The sequence below is a fragment of the Phalacrocorax aristotelis genome, chromosome 1, assembly GCF_949628215.1.
Source record: "Phalacrocorax aristotelis chromosome 1, bGulAri2.1, whole genome shotgun sequence".
Taxonomy (NCBI): domain Eukaryota; kingdom Metazoa; phylum Chordata; class Aves; order Suliformes; family Phalacrocoracidae; genus Phalacrocorax; species Phalacrocorax aristotelis.
In genome coordinates this window covers 143008507-143026132 of record NC_134276.1, presented here as the reverse complement: position 1 = coordinate 143026132, position 17626 = coordinate 143008507, and the positions used below count along the sequence as shown (strand labels likewise).

Here is a 17626-nt window from a genome sequence, read left to right as displayed (position 1 = left end):
ATAAGCTTTTGAGATATCCTGCCTGTAGGCAAATAGTTGCATGCCCGGGACTTCTGGATTGTCAGACATCCAGAAATCTCGGGCAAATGGTCAGACTCCTATTTTTCTATACAAAAAAATTATGGGGGAGAAAAAACACAGCCAGTAGACACGTGGTTTATTGCTGAGTTGCAGCTTCCTTTTAGTGATAGAAGGCCTGTGTCTTCTGTGCAAGCTTCCCTGAAGTGCCATATGGAATTTCTGAGGTGCTGTATGGGGTGCCCCTGCAGGCAGAACAGGCCATGGGCTGACCAACAGTAGGAACTGGATCATCAAGTTGGTGAATTTATGCCTGGTGATGAACACCTCCAAGTCTTGTTGTGGTCAGCAAATGGCTCCAGTCTTCCTGCTAGTCCGGCGACAACGGTGTCTGAATTCAGCGAACATGCAGTGAAATGAAATTCTCTTTTGCGGATTAAATTGCAGACTTGAGGCTCCAACTCACACTATTGATTATTTTTTTTTATTGCTTCTTGTAGTGTAGCTGGTGATTGTCCCTGAGAAGAGAGATGATGATGAGTGATGCAAGTGACATGCTCGCTGCGGCTCTGGAGCAGATGGATGGCATTATAGCAGGTAAATACTTGGGGCAGCTTGTTCATTTAGCTGTTCTGGACCTCTTTCATACATGGAGGGCAGAGTTTCAGGCTTAGAAGGGAATGTGCTGGTAATTGCATTTGGTGTCTTTCATTATAGATTAAGGATTACAAATAAATGGAGTGGAGGAATTGCACAGGCTCACGCACAGACACAGCTAAACGGATTGTAGTTTTTTCTCCTACCCTCTATCAAAATGCTGCTCAAAGTGGCTGAGTGATGCAGTTCAGCTGGTGCACACAGCTTCATCAAAGCCAAGGACAAGGCATATTTCAAACCAAGATGAGTGTGTTTAAAGAGCTGCTGCAAGGCAGGAAGAGTAAGTTTGCCTAATACTGACTACTCTGAAGAATTAAAACACAAATTGAATTTTTCTTTTTTCAAAATTGGAATGTTTTGGGTCCAAACATTTGTCTTGGACCTGCCTTTAACGTTTGAGTTTTTATAAGTGCCTGTAAATTGTAAGTGGGCTGAGGAGAGGCGTCACAAAGCATACAAGATCTGCTTTTAAGGTGAGTCTAGTGAGTTAGAAAATAATGTAAGTGCACAACACAGAGGAACAAAGCAGCAAGAAATTAATAGTTTAATCCTATTCCAGCAGAGCTATGCAAACAACTAGCCAAACTGAAAAAATACTCTGCAAGGACAGCAGCACAGTTATGAAGCAAAATAAAGTCTTTAATAGTTCCACTTAAAATAATTTCCCCCAGGGAGAAAAATAATCACACAGTGCTCTGTTTGAACAATGACCTCTCTCTGCAGTTTTCCTTAAGATATTAAGGACACATAGCAGGAACACATGTAAAGTGGATTCAGTTGGATCATAATGATCTCTAAAAATACATATAAGCTGTGACTTTAGTAATTTCCATAAGTAGATACTGGTATTTGGATCTGATCGTGTATCTGTGTTTCCAAGAGCCTAAGTTGGTTATGGCAGGATGAGGTTTAATATAAAAATAAAATGTGATGTTGGGATGTTTAAGTCACCACAGACTTAATTTACCCATGTGTCTGAACAGAATTCTAAAGTAATATAACAAAGGGATATCAACTCCTATGCTGTTGTGGGGATTTTCTTCTCTTCACTTTTTTCAAAGGGAATTAGCAGAATACTCACATTTTTGTGGCTTACCAGATGAGGTGAATGAAAGTTCGTGGAAGTGCATATATGCCATATCACTGTAATTTCCAAAAGTTGACAGCACAAAAGCTGATGCTCTGTCATGAACATGTCTCATTGTGCCTAGACACTACAGTATTAAGGTCACAAATCAGTGTGCTGAAAATTATAGTTGGAATTAGCCAGGTTGACTTAAATCAACCTTAATCTTGAATTCATAGTTTCCTTCCTTCCTTAATATATAGCAGCTTTTAATGTAGGTCAAATACATGTACTGTGAGTTTATGCAAATAGGAGATTTCTCTCTTTATTAGCATGTAGATGTCAGTGCTACCATCTCACTGTTGGGTTTTAAATATATTCTCATGCAGAAGTGATTCAGGTTTTTTTATTTATCTTCGTATTTTTCTTTATTCTTTTAAAAAAATTTCCAGTGCTTTGAAGCAGTATTACATATTTCTGCGTGGAAAAAAAAAAAGCAGAGCAGAGTTTCCTCTGGAAACCATCAGCGTCTGACTTGGGTCATGCAGTCTCTACAGGGTGACTCAAAGTGTTAGCAGAGCCTGTTCCCCCCACAGTACTGTCTGCCTCCGATACATCTGGGGAAGAGGAGCCAGCCGAGCCTGTGCCTTGAGCGCCTGTGGGGCATGGTGGTGGCATATATGTCCTCTGTCAGATCAGCCCACCTCCTTCCCACTGGAGCTTCCATCCGCACAGCACACCAGCAAGGGCTTGCCCTTCTCTGAATTGCCACCTGGTGCAGGCAGAATCCAGCACCAGCACTGAGTTTGGTTCAGATAAATGCCACCTAGCATTTCTCAGCCTTGCTGCGGGTCTGACCTGCTTGCCTTGTGCTTGACCCTGTGCGATTTTGCTCCCTCCAGGTTCGAAGGCGCTGGAGTACTCCAATGGCATCTTTGACTGCCAGTCCCCCACCTCTCCCTTCATGGGGGGCCTGCGGGCACTGCACCTGGTGGAGGACTTGCGCGGCTTGCTGGAGATGATGGAAGCGGACGAGAGAGAGGGGCTGCGCTGCCAGGTCCCGGACTCAACGGCAGAGGCTCTGATTGAATGGCTCCAAAGTCAAATGGTACAGTTTCACCTTGTTTCACTTGTAACACACTCGTTTTGTGTGTTAGCTAGACCAGCTCAGGCAGTGGGACTGGGTTTTACACAGGGCATTTAAAAATTTTAGAGTAGGTGTCAAGGAACCAAAGGGAAGAGATTTTGGTTTGGAGATGATGCTGTGGGGCCTTGGAAAAGCTGTAGAACAAATACCATGTGCAGTGGTTTGGCCTGTGCTTTTTTTGATGTACCACTGTGCCTCCTTTTGGGGAGCAAAAAATTTCCAGTAATTGGAGTTTCATCTCAGAGGTTTGGAGAAAGACATTTTTACAGGAATCAGACACTTAAATGGGGGAAGAAAAAAAGCTGTTTTCAGTATGAACTTTTCACTGAAAAGCATTTTTGGCAGGGTATTTTCTATAGGGACCAGTGTTGTTACGGAGCTTCCTTACCTGGTTTATAACAGAATTGAGTGGTATAAGCCCAGCATCCCTTTAACCTGGAAACCAAATCAAATTTTTATTTTCTCTATTTGTGACAATGTACCAGTTTTTATCACCCTTGCTTTAAAAATACACCAAAATATACCCGACAGGCTGTTCTTTCCCCAAGACTTGATTTTCCCAAAAGATCAAATATTATTAGAGTGGAGGCTGCTTGAAGACTACACTGGGAAATAAAACATGCTTATCAGAAGGTGAGTTATATGGGATCATTTTCAAGGACCCACTGGTTTTACGTCTAGGTGCCCTGTGACTGCGGACTCCCTAGCAGGGCCAAACAGGAGTCCGTGTGCTCGTGGTCTGGGTTTGCGTTGTGGTGGTGTGGGTGTGCACAGGTTTCGGGGAAGCTCCAGCAGTGGAAGTCAAGACCTATTTCCAGAAGCCGTGCTTCAGGGTTTAAGTCAGCCTGTAGCTGTAGCAATGACAGCAGCAGTGGGTGCGCACTTCTGCAGATTTTGCAAAATCGGTATTACAGGAGTGTCTGGGTCCTCCCATCTGACACGCTTGGCGTTGGCCAAGGTAACGCCGTACTGTTGAAATGGGGATGCCAGGTCTGGTGAAGGCTGGGTCTGATGCAGGACAGGCCACCGTGGTGGCTCTGTGTTGCACCCTGTGCGTTGCTGCTGTTAGGACGGGCAGCTGCTGTTGCCTGCTCCCTTCCCAGGACGGGCATCACACCCTGCTCAAAAAGGATTTGATCACCCTGGAGCCACAGCTGATGTTCTGTAAAACGTTTTTATCTCAATACACAGGTTTATTTCAGTGCTCTGTTGCAGCCTAGAGTGGTGGGTGTGGGACTGTGCTTGGCCAGCGCAGGTTTGGGAGGTGTGGAGCTGCGGCTGGTGCTGGGTGACCTGACGTGCCATCTAGCGGCGTGCAGGCTGTGCACAGCACTGCAGGAAGAGACAGGGACCTGGGCTAGCCCAGCTGCGCTCGCTTGCCTGGCTCTTGCAGAAAGTTTTGAGTGGGGGGCTTTTTTTTTTCCCTTTGCTTTGAACTATGCATTTGAAAATGCCTGAAACTTAATGAAGTATGTGGGAGCTTTCCCACTGCCTCGAGTGGGATTTGGATCTCGCCCCCACTGTCAAAGTGTGGCAGCCAACGCTGGGATCAGGAGAAGACAAGAGTGACATTCAAGTCAGATCTTTAAAATATACAGAGTTCCTGCTAACATCAGCGTTTCCTTCTGTAATGTACAGTAGTGAACATCGCTATAACTAGTCTGCTCTGTGCAGAGCAGAAATCGAGGGACAGAACAGGTTTCACGCACGTATGGGCTTTCTGAATTAAAAAAGCTTATATGCCAGATAAACAGCCTTGGAAAATTAACTTCTCCCCATGGTGTGCGTAGACATCAGTAGTTCATCATGCTTAGCAATGCTGATGCACCACATGTTATTCTGGAGTGAAGGGACCCAGCAGCATGGCCAGAGACTGTAGTGTCTGTTGAGACAGGTGAAGGCTATTCATTGTCCACTGTGGTGGCAAATGTGTGATTTAGGGGTGCCTGGCTGTTAGGGTCTGGAACGAGGTCCTTCAGACCTGCATGACATGGATCACTGCATGCAGTGAGACAGTTGCAGCCGTGGGCTGAATCTTGGAGAGGAAGGGCTCTGTTGTGCCATTCAGCTTAGTGCCTCCTGAGCACTGGCAAAGATGTGCAGGGGTTGTGTGTACAAAAGGTTGCAGAAAATAGCTATTCCAGCGATGCTCTTCCTCAGTCTGCCTCAAATTATTTCCCTGTACTCTCTGGCATCCTTAAAGCCCCTAGTAAGAAAAACTGAACATTACACTTTGTATTGTGCTACAAGCATGGGATTTGCAGATGTCAACAGTGTTGCTGGTCCCTGCCTGAGCAGGAAGGTGTTAGGTGAAGTGCCTGGATGATTTGCAGGAAGGCTTTCTGCAACTGTGCCCATCCTTACCGAGGAAGGGAAGACACCTCCTTGGTTTGAAATTGGTTTAATCCTCCACGCGTGAAGAATTTGCATCCACCAGGCTATTCCAAGCTGCTGGAACTGGTACGTGACGTCCCATCGGAAGCTATAAGCAAGTCTCTCATGTCTCAGAGGAAAACAAAAATAGTGTTCACTGCTGCCAAACAGTATGTCACAAGAGAAAAAGCCTCTCCTGGCCTCTGCAGGGAAACTGCTGATGCCCTAGTTGGGAAAAGGGTCTGACAGCAGTCTCCCAAAGTTGCTCACTTCTCTAAAACGGGGCATAGCATCCAGTTTTGCCGTGCCGGAATTGGCTACGCTGTGTCCCTGTACCCCTTCTTAGTGACTATTTCCTTCTGTTCATTTTGGTGTGTAAGTCTATGCAAGCACTCAAAAAAGGCCAAAGAATGAAAACACCTCATGCTGATTTTTTTTTTTAACTGGTGGATGCCAGATGGCCACGTGCCACCAGAGCACACGTACAGTGCCCAGACATCTGGCAGAGCTCTTCCAAAAGAATCCATCGGATGGTGCCCACGGGTAGTTCAGAGAAATTGAAAATACAGATCAGCGCTGCACAAATAAGCCAGTTTAACAGTAACACATCATTTCTAGTTGTCTGTCTACAGCTCAAATATGATCTCTGTGTTGCTGAAACCCTGCTCACATCTCCGTGTGCAAATGGATGACAGGTGAATGTCGTGGTTAAAATTACAAATGAGGCCGTTTGTTTGAAGTCTGGAAAGGAACTGAGGCCTTTTCTAAGCTCAGGTGTGTTGGGACCAGACCTGAAATCCATTGCCAGATCATAACTATTCCAAAGTTCTGGAGTGTTTACAGATTTCTTGTGATCAACAGAAATGTTTAATATATTCTGATGTGTGCTTTAATAAAACATGTGCTGTACTCTGTGAAGATGGAGCTTCTGGCTTGAATATAGGCGGCATGCAAGTAATCTGTAAAATCATCACCAGTAACAAAACCTTTTTAAATTATACTCTGCCTTTTGCAAGACCGAGGCAGCCCCATTGTGTCCAGCTGGAAGTTGATAGATTCATTTCTTGAAGAATAATTCTCAGAAAATATGCTCCCAGTCATGAATGTTGCTCTGGTTTTTCTTCGGTGGAAACAAACAAGAGATAGTAGTCTTTCTGGTTACTATTTTTCTTGACTGTGTGTTTGTGGTGTGTTTTTTTTTTTTTTTTAAATACATCTTATGCAACAATCTTCCCAGAAAGAAGAAACCAACTGTGTCTTGTTAACAAGAAGGGTGAAGGGTAGAAGTGGGCGGACAGTACCTTCCCACACCTTGGAGCCAGCTTCTCCAAGCTCCTGATCTGAACTTGTGTATGCGGGTTCTGTTGTGCATCCTCTCCTCTTTAAAGGACACGTTCCTGGAACAAAAGAGCCAGGATAATACTTTTTCTTCAAAATCCACAGCAAGTGCAACTGTGGTTTTAGCTGCAGAATTTGACTTTCTGAATTTGAATACATATATAATTTTTTTTTTTTACTCCAGCAGTGAGTTTCTGAAGTTGACTATAAGATCATTAAAACAAAACAAACTTTATGGCCTCCAAAGGTTTCTTGAAGAACATTTGCAAGCTTATCTGAAGGTGATAGTTAATTTGAGCTGTGGTACCCATAGTGGCTTGTGCAATCCGGAGTGTTGCTGCTGTGAATAGCAGGTCTGTCATCTCACAGACCAGCTTTAGATTTTGACACTTCTTCAACAAGCTGGTTCTTCCAGAAAGTGGTTGGGAATAATGAGAGTTAATACGAAGGGATATTAGATTTCAGAGAATTTTCCTTGCTGGATAAAATAGCTTGTAATCTTGCAGAGATATCTGGCCTATTGGGATGACAGGGTGGTTCCTAAGTGGGAGAAGCGGTTTGGTTAGCCAGAAATCATCTCATATTTCTTATTCATGGAAAAATCTTGTCTTCAAACCAAAGTTTGTTGTTTGATTGTCTTAGTGTGAGCATACTGTGCATTCATTTGGCTCTGCTTATGCTTATGTTGAGTTTAGCTATCGAAAGGTCCTATGGTAATGTGTGGCACACAGGCATTTACCACCAAACAGCTGTCTGAGATCCCTCCTCAGGTTGCAATGTGAAAGGAGCCTTGTGATACCATTTCAGTCTGTCATCATAAACTGCTTCCTAGTAATACTTTTTACCCATGAGACATTTACTTCTCAAAGTTCTTGAAAGACAGGACCCTGCTCCTTGCTAAAGGTGATCATCCAGACTGATGTGTTTTTAACACTGGAAGATAATATGGGCTCATATATAGCACGTCTTGGCCTGGCACCTTCATGCATTGTAGATAGGAGTTCATTGGCCGTAAGAACAACCCATGTGGTCCTGTGCTGGAGCCCTGATGGCAGAGCCATCAGAAATCACCATTCCCCTGATGCAAAAATGCATCAGTCTGGCTTAAAACACTTGTCTTCTGCTCCTCTTTTGCTCTACTCTTTTGTTCTGGGTTATTCAGTGTTCATATTTTTCAGATTTTTATCTCTCAGCGGTAGTTACAAACATTTCTTTTTAATAATAGAAGCTGTGTTTTTTCAGATAACCATAGGACTCCCAGAGCTAGGCTCTGTGGTCAGAAATTCTAAGGATTTGTTATGCTGCTGCTGTTACTGCGTAAATTGAAACTTAAACATGAGGACAGGAGTTGGTAATTATTGCTGCATTTCTGAAATATGACATAAACTTGAGACAAGCCACACGTGAGACCTGGGACAGTTGAGTTAACTTTTTCCTTCTTCTTTTTCTTGGCACCTACAAGTGAATTACCTGCGTTCTTTTGCAATTAATAGCCCATCAAGAAAAGAAAATTCCCTCCTGTCTACCTTGTAGTCAGTTAAAGGGATCGAAATTGCTCTTTTCTTGTGCGGTTTTGGGTTCGATGGTTTCAGCAATGCTGGCAGGGTGCAGAGGAGGGGGTTGCTCTTGCAGGGGACTGCTCAGTGAGGAATGAGGGTTGAGATGCCCACCTGCCATTTGCATGGGGCTACCCTTACTCCCGGTCAGGTTTAAACAGCTCTGTGCCCCCCTGCCTGCATCCTCCTCCACTTCGCTGCCTGGCCTTTTATGTGTTGGGATCCCAGTGGCAGGCTCAGGTTGGAAGAAGGGTTGATCTTCCCGGGCTTTGATGTGTTAATTCCCCAGAGGAGCTGCTTGCTCCGCCTGAGAAGCGCTGCTGCTTTGCAGCTCCGCTTCCCACATCTCCCACTCCGCTGTCACATTTGCCTCCGTCCTTGGTTAGACAAGGAAACCTGCCGTTGCTTAACCGCTCCGTCTCGGTTCAGAGGAGACCTGACAGTGCCACTCCGTACGGCAGGTGCCTGCGGTGCTGGAGCTGCAGCTCTCAGCCCCGGCTGCCTGCCACAGTCGCTTGTGTCCTTGAATGTATCAAGATAGTCATGACCAGCATGGAGTATAGCTGGGACATCCATGGACACTGCATCTGGCTAAATAAGGTAAGGCTGTCTGTGTTTGTTCTGGCTCTTGCATTTCTCCAACTGACAAGCCATAGCTGGGCAATGCTGGTAGAGAATAAGCATTATATCTTTCTCTTGTATCAGATACCATCTGAGCTGCTGTTGAAGAAACTGAATATTTTGAAACTGTTGCATCTTCCATATTCAACAGCTGTGTTAGTTATATTTCCAAAATGTTTCCTGTAAATTCCTGTGAGCGAAGGTCTGTCTTAAGCTGGTTTTCTTCCAGAATTCACTTTTACTGCAGTGAAGCCTTTAAAATATAATGTGGGAGTTTTGAGCTGTTTTTTTGTTTGTTTGTTCCCCCCTCCCCCTGCTCATTCTGTAGGGAGGAGGAACCAATCTGTAAACTTTAGGAAAAGCTTAGCAGCAGGTCTGCCTGTATGCTACCAGAGCATGCTGAACAGGCTGCAGATATTCAGAGTGATGAGTAGGGAGGCATGAAATGTGGGATGTGGTGGTTTGGGAGGGCAGCAGTGGACTCCCATCAAACTGGTTAAACACAGGTACAGATTGTGTTCGTACAGATTGTGTTCAGACAGATTTGACCAGTATAAGTTTGGGATGGAGTCAATACTTACAGAGGCTAAAGCTGTCACGGCTCTGTATGACAGGGGAAACGGTGGCAAATACTTCCCTTGGAAAAAAGGCTCCGCCCATGGTACACCAAGCCATGTCGCGGTAGCTGAGGCTAGAGGAGCCCCCCCGCAAGGGACTCCCTAAAACTGAGCGAACAGGCAGAACAGCAGTAGCCATGCTTAGCTAAGCATAGGTAATATGTATGATAATGAAGTGAACAACGTAAGCATGTTGATGAGCTCTAATTTAACTCCAGATGGTCAGGAAAGAGATGTCAGGGACAGCTCAGTTGCCCAACTGTTGACTGGGCTGTTGTGGTCAAAACAGTCAGTGCAATCTGCTGCACAGAAAATAATGCTGTGGAGCAGCAGCTCCTTCTATACAAATCAAATTGCATCTTCAGCAAGAAGTATGTGATTTGTTCTGCTTATTTTGTGCCAAAAGCAGAAGAGAAAATGAGGGTATCAGCTGCAGTAGGCTAAAAATTAGTTTTTATTTTTGAAAGGAGAATTCAGCGATTGAGAGGGATGGATTTTTTTTTTTATTGGGAGGCTTAAAACAGCTGCTATTAGAAACTTCCTTGCAGTTTGGAATGCTAGTTTACTTCCAGGGAAGATGGATTAAAGACTGAGGGCAGGCAAGCTGTGAAAGTTTGGTGATACATCTACTTACTACAGCAATAATTCCTTCCAGAGCAGTGTGGATTTTTACACTTACATGATTGCAGACAAAGCTTACACACGTTTTTAACAGATTAGCCACAGATAGATCTTGCAGAGTTTTTAAGTGCACTGAGTCTGATCTTATAAGATGTTTTAAGTAAATGCTTGACTTCAAACTTCTGCAAAGCCTCGGTGGCATTGTGACAACTGTTCTTTTGTTTTTAGGATTAAGATCAGTATTGGTAAATCTGCATTCTCTTCCCATACAGTGTTTTGCAATTAATCCCTAAATTGAAAACACATGCTAAGTCTAACTGCTTAACTGAACACAAATTTTAAGTTTCTGATGAAGAGTAGTCTTCTCTGGAGAATGGCAAAGCTTGTCTTACACAGCCAGTAAACTATGTTAATCCTGTATTGACTTTGATACAAATTTTATCCAGACCTCACAAGTACCCCAAATATTTACCTTTTTTTGGTTAAAGAAGAGTCCTTGCTCTGAAGAGTCAGTAGTTGCCAGGCTCAGTCCCAGGGGACAGTGCAGGTCCCCACGTGGAGAGAAACTCCTCCTGAAGAACACAGAGTGTTGCCCATCCAGGTTTTGCACACTGCAGGTCTCCTGGCACCTTTCAGACCTCCCTGCAGCTTGTTCATCCCTGTAGGGGCTCCCTCCACCCCACCACCCTGATGCACTGCTTTCCCATATCTAGTGTTTGGGCATCGTCCCTCCACATTTCTTTTCAGTCCTGCCCACTGCTGTCATTACCCTGGTCTTTTCATGTGTTTCATCACCTCTCCTCTTCCCTCATATCTGTGGGAGGAAAATCATGCCAGGTATCAACTTTTTACCTTTGAAGACAGCACAGAGGAGAGATGTGGGAAGGCACTGTGTGGCTGTTGCCTGCAGGTCCCTGACCTCGCCACCACCCTAGGTGGTGCCAGGGCTGCTGCTCTGTGAAATAGCTGCTCTGACCTCTGTTGTCCCTTCTCCAACTCTCATCTTTTTTCCTCACTGTAACCAAAGTCAGAGGCTTTCTTGCCTTTTCATACCTAAAATGAGGAGTTAGTCCCAGGTATTATGCAGAAGTTAACAATATTTCATGCAAAAAGCAAACTGCTCTTGAGCTGTACACAAAAGTTTTCCGTTTTCAGTGTACCACCGGAGGTCTGGTTTTATGCAGGTTTTACAAAATATTTCTGGTGCGTGCCAGCAAAGACATCTTTGTATTTGGTTCTGTGGGAGAACAACCTTTACTCCAGTCTGGTTTGGGGTTCCCATCACCTCCCTCTTTCTCATGGCAATGTGCAGCTGTGGCCTGCACTCTCACTCTCTAAATGCTCCTATTTTAAAACAAAGTGTGATGTGCTGAGCAAAACAGGATAATTTTTTGAGGAATAGGAATGGAGTTTAACAACAAAGGTGTTTTGGCAAGATGCGATGCGCAGTGACTAACATTCTGCTTTAACACCTCATTGCTTTTCACAGCATCATAGACATTTTCATCATAGTGTGGAACCAACACTTACCTTGACTTATTTTCTTCGTACAGTCTTGGGTTTTAGTTTATTTGTGTCTGGTTATGCTGACTAGAGATACCAGGAGGTTCAGTGGTAGGGGTGCTGATGTGGTGGCTGGGAGGAGGCAGGGAGATGACTCTGTGCTTTGACGAGGACTTTCATATGAGCCCCAGCAGGATGGAGGGACGTCTTTGCACCTAGGCTGCCTGCTTGTAATGGGGGATGAATATCGCTTTCCTACATCAGAAACACATGCTAGAATGATAAATGGGTTGTATATTACAAAATACAGATGCTGTAGTTCATGGAGGCTGATTAAGTACCTGAGGTGTGTTGGAGGTCTTTAAATGAGAAGGGAGCTACAGAACAGCTTAAGTGTGCAAAACCCTCATTTTTGTAATTTGTCAAGTTAAGTTACAACATTTAAAGTATAACCTGCTAGTTGAGCAGCTAACAAGTGTATTTTGGAAGCTCTTTGGCTTCTTTCACCTAAAGTGAACCTGTTACAAAACTGAAGATCTTACTGATCTTGAATGGTAATCCTGCAGCATGAGCTAAACTCTGGTAGAGGTCAGGGGAAAAAGAGAGCAAACTGAAGTTTAGAGTACTTCTGCCTTGGTGCTTAGTTTCTTGATGGTCAGAAAGGCTAGTAATTTACTGCTAAATAATTCAGATTCAGGGTATTGTTATAGTGTGAGGTACTGGTACAGATTACTAGGGAGCATCATTTCCTAGTGTGCTTTAGCTCGTGTGATTTCAGGGGAGATATTATGGTCACTTTATAAAGGTTACCCGTGTATTCTTGGGAGATGCATTTGCAACTGCACAGATCTACAAACTGCCAGGACACAGCCAGATTTCTTGAGGAGAGCACTAAGGTGAGGTCAAATACTTTGTATCCCCTCCTATTTGCTTTGCATCTAATCTTTAAGTGGTGCTGGCAGGCATTTTATTCCTCTGATTTCAAGCAAGGCCGTTTCTCCCGTCACCCAAAGTGACTTAGAAAAGGAGTTTTAGCTGGCAGGTCTCCTGAGGAATCCTCTGCAACTGGGGGAGACAGGCTGTTTGAAAAAGAGATTCAAAGCAGGAGCCTGAGGCTTGTGGCTTCTACATGGGGGTGGCCTCTCATGACAGGGTTGGGCTGCAGACTCACCAGGGCACAAGGATCAGTTGCCTGGTTTCTTTTCATCACATATTCAGAGGGACATCAAGGCCCCTCAGAGTTGGTGGGAGCCTCTGAACTGAGCGTGCTGGATTTCAGAGTAGCTTCTCAGACTCCTCTAAGTGATTTATGCAGTGATGGGAACAAGAATTTCTTTTCTGAGCTGAGATCTGATTGTGGCGTCCGTCACAAAGTGCTTTGAGACAGCTTTGAATATGGATAGAGTAAAATCCTTCTCACTGCTCAAGAGCGTTGAAGTTTTTATGAAGAAAGTAAATTGCTGATTCCTCTGAACTCTGTGATAGCATTAACATATATTCTTGTTTCTCTTTAGCCTCGGGCATCTTTATGAAGAGATGCGTTTAGAGTGCAGACGTTCACCCATACCCAGTAAAATGTGCCTGATGTAAAAGGATGTCTCTTATTGTGTGTTTTAGAAAAAAATGTTTGACTTGCAAGAAGCATAATGCACATTTTGTAGATTGTACATTGATTTTTTTTCACTTGCTGAATGTCTTGGGGTATTTGTCTCTTTGCAAGTATGGCTTAGCATAGTACATCATTGAGCACAAATTTTTTTAACAACATGCTGAATGCACAGTAAGTGAATTTTGCAGAATTGGGTCAGCGAAAGGTTCTTCCTTTCTCATCTGTAAGCCTCTCAACAATTCTCATCCTGAATGGTGATCCTGTATCCTTTGTTGACTGTTTATTCAATTTGTAACCCTTTGGGGACTGAAGAATACTTTAAACCTGTTCTGGAACTGTGCAGACTGAAAATACTCCTTAAATGTGTTGATATGGTTGAATCATGCTTATGCTAGAATAGCTGACAACAGAATATTTGTTTTTTTCAGACTAATGGACATATATCTGGGAATGGAGATGTGTATCAAGAAAGGCTGGCTCGTCTGGAAAATGATAAGGAATCTCTTGTTCTGCAAGTGAGTAGTCACCTATATTATTTTTTTTCTGCTCTTGCATTCTTAGGAATTTTTATTAGATCCTCAGAGGTTTTATCACATACTATTTGCAGCTGTGTCATCTTGGACAGAAGCCTGTGCGTTCATGTGTAAGTGTTCACTGTGTGTGAAGTGTTCAGAAGGCTTACTGATACCTGAGAGTTAACACAGATTAAGGATAAGTGTGAATTTAGATTGCAGGAAAAATCTACAGGGCTTTCTTTCTGTGTATCTGATCTCTTTTTGAACCTTGTTAGGTGAGCAGGTCAGCAGAGCAACCACCTTCTTACATTCATGTGTATCCTTAAGATCACTCTTTTCCATGACCATTCACAGGCTTTCCACGTCAGGTGACAAATGTCCTGTCCTTGTGAAAGGTGACAAACGCTGTGGGACTGGCCAACAGACCAGAGAAGACAAGTAGCTCCTTGGAGGTCCTGCTCACCTGCTGCTGCTGGACTGGGTCAGCCCCAAGTGCTCTTGCCATCAGAGCTGGGACTACCTGACACTCCTTGGTCTGTGCAGGCACCCTGTGGTCCCCTGACACAGACCTGGCCTAAGGGCTGTGAGAACACTGAGCTATGCTCTAGGCAGCTTGTCCTTGTTCCCAGCAATACCCTAAATTTCCTCAAAAGAGCCTGTTTAACACAAAAAAATTCAGAAAAGGCAAAATGGTAATCAGTCTTTGTCCTAAAGGCATTGTCTTTGTCTTGCCTAGTTTGTCTGTGTGTTTTAACCTCCTTTGCTTTTATTGGTCTTAAAAGGAGAAGCTGTACACTATGGTACACTGTGTGCAATCACTTGGAAAGCAGAATAAATTGTATGCAGTGAGGTTTAGCTATTTGGTTGTTAAGGTAGGAGTTAGTGGGTTTTAGTTAATGTATTATCACAGCAAAGGCATAATTGTTGGCTGTAAAATGCAGCAGCCAGCCCTTGCAAAAACTTCCAGGTCAAGTCAGGAGGGGAAATGCAATATTGCATTGTGTCCACCAGAACTTTGGCTGAAATCCTAGAAAGCATGAGGGGAGAGCTTTCTGTCCTCTCTTGTCACCTTTGCCATGTGTTGCGTCCACTCCAGAGCTCTGCTGCTGATCCTTCTCCAGTTGCGGTCCCATTTAATCTGTGGCCCAGCCAGCACTGTTATTCACAAACAATTCTTCAGGTGACACATATGGCATGGTTGCAAGGTACTAAATATACACCCTTTTTTCTCCACTCTGCAGGTAAGTGTGCTTACGGACCAGGTGGAAGCCCAAGGAGAAAAGATTCGGGATCTGGAGTTCTGTCTAGAGGAACACAGGGAGAAGCTGAATGCCACAGAAGAAATGCTGCAGCAGGTATTTTACAGGCACATGTCTGTCTCGCTCTCTGTCTTCATTCTGTCTTAATGATCTGCATTTTGCGTTGGTGAGAGCAGTACACCTCAAGGTGTTGCACTCCTTGATGTCTCTTCACTAAGTGATAATTTTTGTCATATTTGCTTTAAAGTCTTTGCACTTGGTGATGTCAGTGCTGCTTTACAGTTCTGCTCTTCTTTGAGCCTTTCCCCACTGAAGTTCAAAGAGACTTGAATTAAAGCCTCTGACAGGGTGGGTGGGTTCCCCTCAAAGGTCCTTGCTGCCCAGAGCAGCTGTGATGATGGACAAGCTTTTTTTCTCTCCCTGGCAGCTAACCTGTGATACTGTCCCCGTGATCTCAGATGCATCCTAGGTGCTTGGAGTCTGTCAGATGGGTCTGTCCCAGGGCTTCAGAGAGTGCAAGGAAGAGTGTGGTGCTTTTTGCCATGAAGAGGTCTTTACCTGTAGAAATAAATTACTGATTTCTTCCCCTTGGATGAATATTTCTGTTCTCTTCCTCTTTATCTTGAATCAGGAGCTTTTAAGCAGAACGTCCCTTGAAACTCAGAAGCTGGATCTTATGGCAGAGATTTCCACTCTGAAGTTAAAGCTTACATCTGTAGAGAAGGATAGGTTGGACTATGAGGACAGATTCAGAGACACAGAGGTGAGTAAAACCCAACTGAATAAATTGTGAAAGCGGTGTGTGGCTTTACAAACCCTGAAAATTTCCTGGGAATTTTTTTTTCCGCCAGGCAAGAAGAGAGTTCATCTTTAGGGTTAAAGCTTGTACCTCTTAAAATGAAGTGTCCTCTTTGGTAAACTCTGGTTTTTCACAGAAGGATTTCCAAAACCAGTTTTTCATTCTTGCAGTCAGATCTCAGGAGGGGTGGCATTTAGGATGGATTTAAATAAAATCATGAACATAGTGCACTCTCCTGTCCCAACTTGAAACTGTCATCATCTTAGTAAGGCATGTCTGAGGCAAACACTTAAGCGCATTGCAAGTACAGAAAGCATGCATGTGTGAAGGCACAACACACTAAAACACACAGCTTTTCATTTCAGTAACAAAGAGAATGAGGTGACTCAGTATGAGGGCATTTTGAAGCCTCACTTGAAACCCTAACCCCACAGAAGCCCAGGACCGAGAGGTCAGCAGTTACTCATCTCAGCCTGGCTTCAGCCTAGTGGCAAGGTTTGGTCCAAATGACTGCAGTGAGCGGGTGCTTTCAGAACTGGATTCCACTGCATCTCCATTTGTAAACACGCTGTGGTTTCTTGTGCTTTCCAGAAAGGGTAACAAAAGTGATTGGGCTTTGGGTGATTTGCTTCCTCTCTTTCTATTCTTTCATATTCAATAAAAATATTCTTTGCTGAGCTTTCCTGTACTCCCCCTTCTTTCATTTCCCTCCTGAACTGCAGTCTCTCTGTAACTTAATAGCACAATGCTGACAGCAGACCGAGAAGGTGGATGTGGAGCTACCTCTGTTCCTGGAAAAGTGGTTAGTGTGAGGACCACAACATGCACTGCAACTCCGTAGGCTCAGTGCAAGAGGCCTACCTGCATGGCAGCTATGAAGACCTTTCTCTTTGAAATACCTTGAAATACGCTTAATGTATTTGATAAAAATAAGATAACCTAAATTATGTTTAAAAGGTAATTACCATAATTAGGAGCTATGTGTATTTATTTCCTGGATATTTATGCTAGAAGTAATGAAGTATTACTAAAATGTTCCTCCCTCCCTTTGAAAACCAGAATGATGTGGTTTAGTGTAATAGAAATTATTACTTTGTTTCTTCTTTGTTTCAACACTTTATAGCTGTAAAAAGGCTTATGCGTAGACACTGAAAGGGATAATACGTCTTAATTTCCATTTTGTTCAGTGGAAAAATGAATGGCTGATTAGTTGTAAGGGTCTCAGCCATGCGGAATCTCTGACAGGTATTTTGGCAGCAGGGCTTATTCAGAAGTACGCAATATTTTATTCAGTGTTGATATAATCATATTCATGTTTAAAGTAATGGATAATCAATTATATCAGCAGAGCTGAGTATTTAAAAGAATATTTAAAATACTCTGCCATAAAACACATTGTCACTTACATGCAGTGTTCAAAATGGAAAAAAAAATCATACCCAAACTGGGAAAGAAAAACTTTGAATATTGTGTCTGTTTTTATTCTGGGGAAAGAAAGTGAAAATAAATTAAAAAAAAGCTGGCATCTTAAATTAACTTTTGTTAAGCTACTGTCTCCTACAGAATTACCATTCAGATTAAATCCTTCACATTATCCAGTTTTGACTTACGTTTGTCATTGCAACTACCCATTCCAGCTTGGTAGGTTTCTCATAGTCACCATTCTTTCTCTAAACAGATGCTTCACTAGATGTGTAAGCATTTTTCCCTTTGTGCTCTAGGACTTTTCTGTCTAGAGGTTCACAAATACATAGCTTTTTGAAAGCTAATTGTATACTTAATAGGGATTTAGAATTGTTCTGTTCTTTAAATCATTCCAGTCTTTCCACTTTCTCAGCAGACACCAGTATTATTTTCCTTAAGGAGCACGGGTGGTCTGAGCTGGGCTGAGTTTATGTAAGAAAATACTGTACAAGGGAGTTTATTT

General features: G+C 43.4%; 1 protein-coding gene across 19 annotated transcripts in view; it reads left to right on the top strand.

Moving 5' to 3' along the window:
* PPFIBP1 (PPFIB scaffold protein 1) overlaps positions 1 to 17626 on the top strand; it is a 116497-nt gene that overhangs the window by 61700 nt on the left and 37171 nt on the right. For 17 of the 19 annotated variants that reach the window (XM_075113350.1, XM_075113332.1, XM_075113342.1 and 14 more), the window contains 5 exons: positions 519 to 615; positions 2644 to 2849; positions 13555 to 13641; positions 14883 to 14996; positions 15532 to 15663. In XM_075113350.1, the coding sequence (XP_074969451.1) occupies positions 549 to 615; positions 2644 to 2849; positions 13555 to 13641; positions 14883 to 14996; positions 15532 to 15663 (606 nt within the window). In that variant the 5' untranslated portion in view covers positions 519 to 548. The remainder of the gene's footprint in view (positions 1 to 518; positions 616 to 2643; positions 2850 to 13554; positions 13642 to 14882; positions 14997 to 15531; positions 15664 to 17626) is intronic. The other 2 variants (XM_075113297.1, XM_075113398.1) reach the window with 2 other exon arrangements.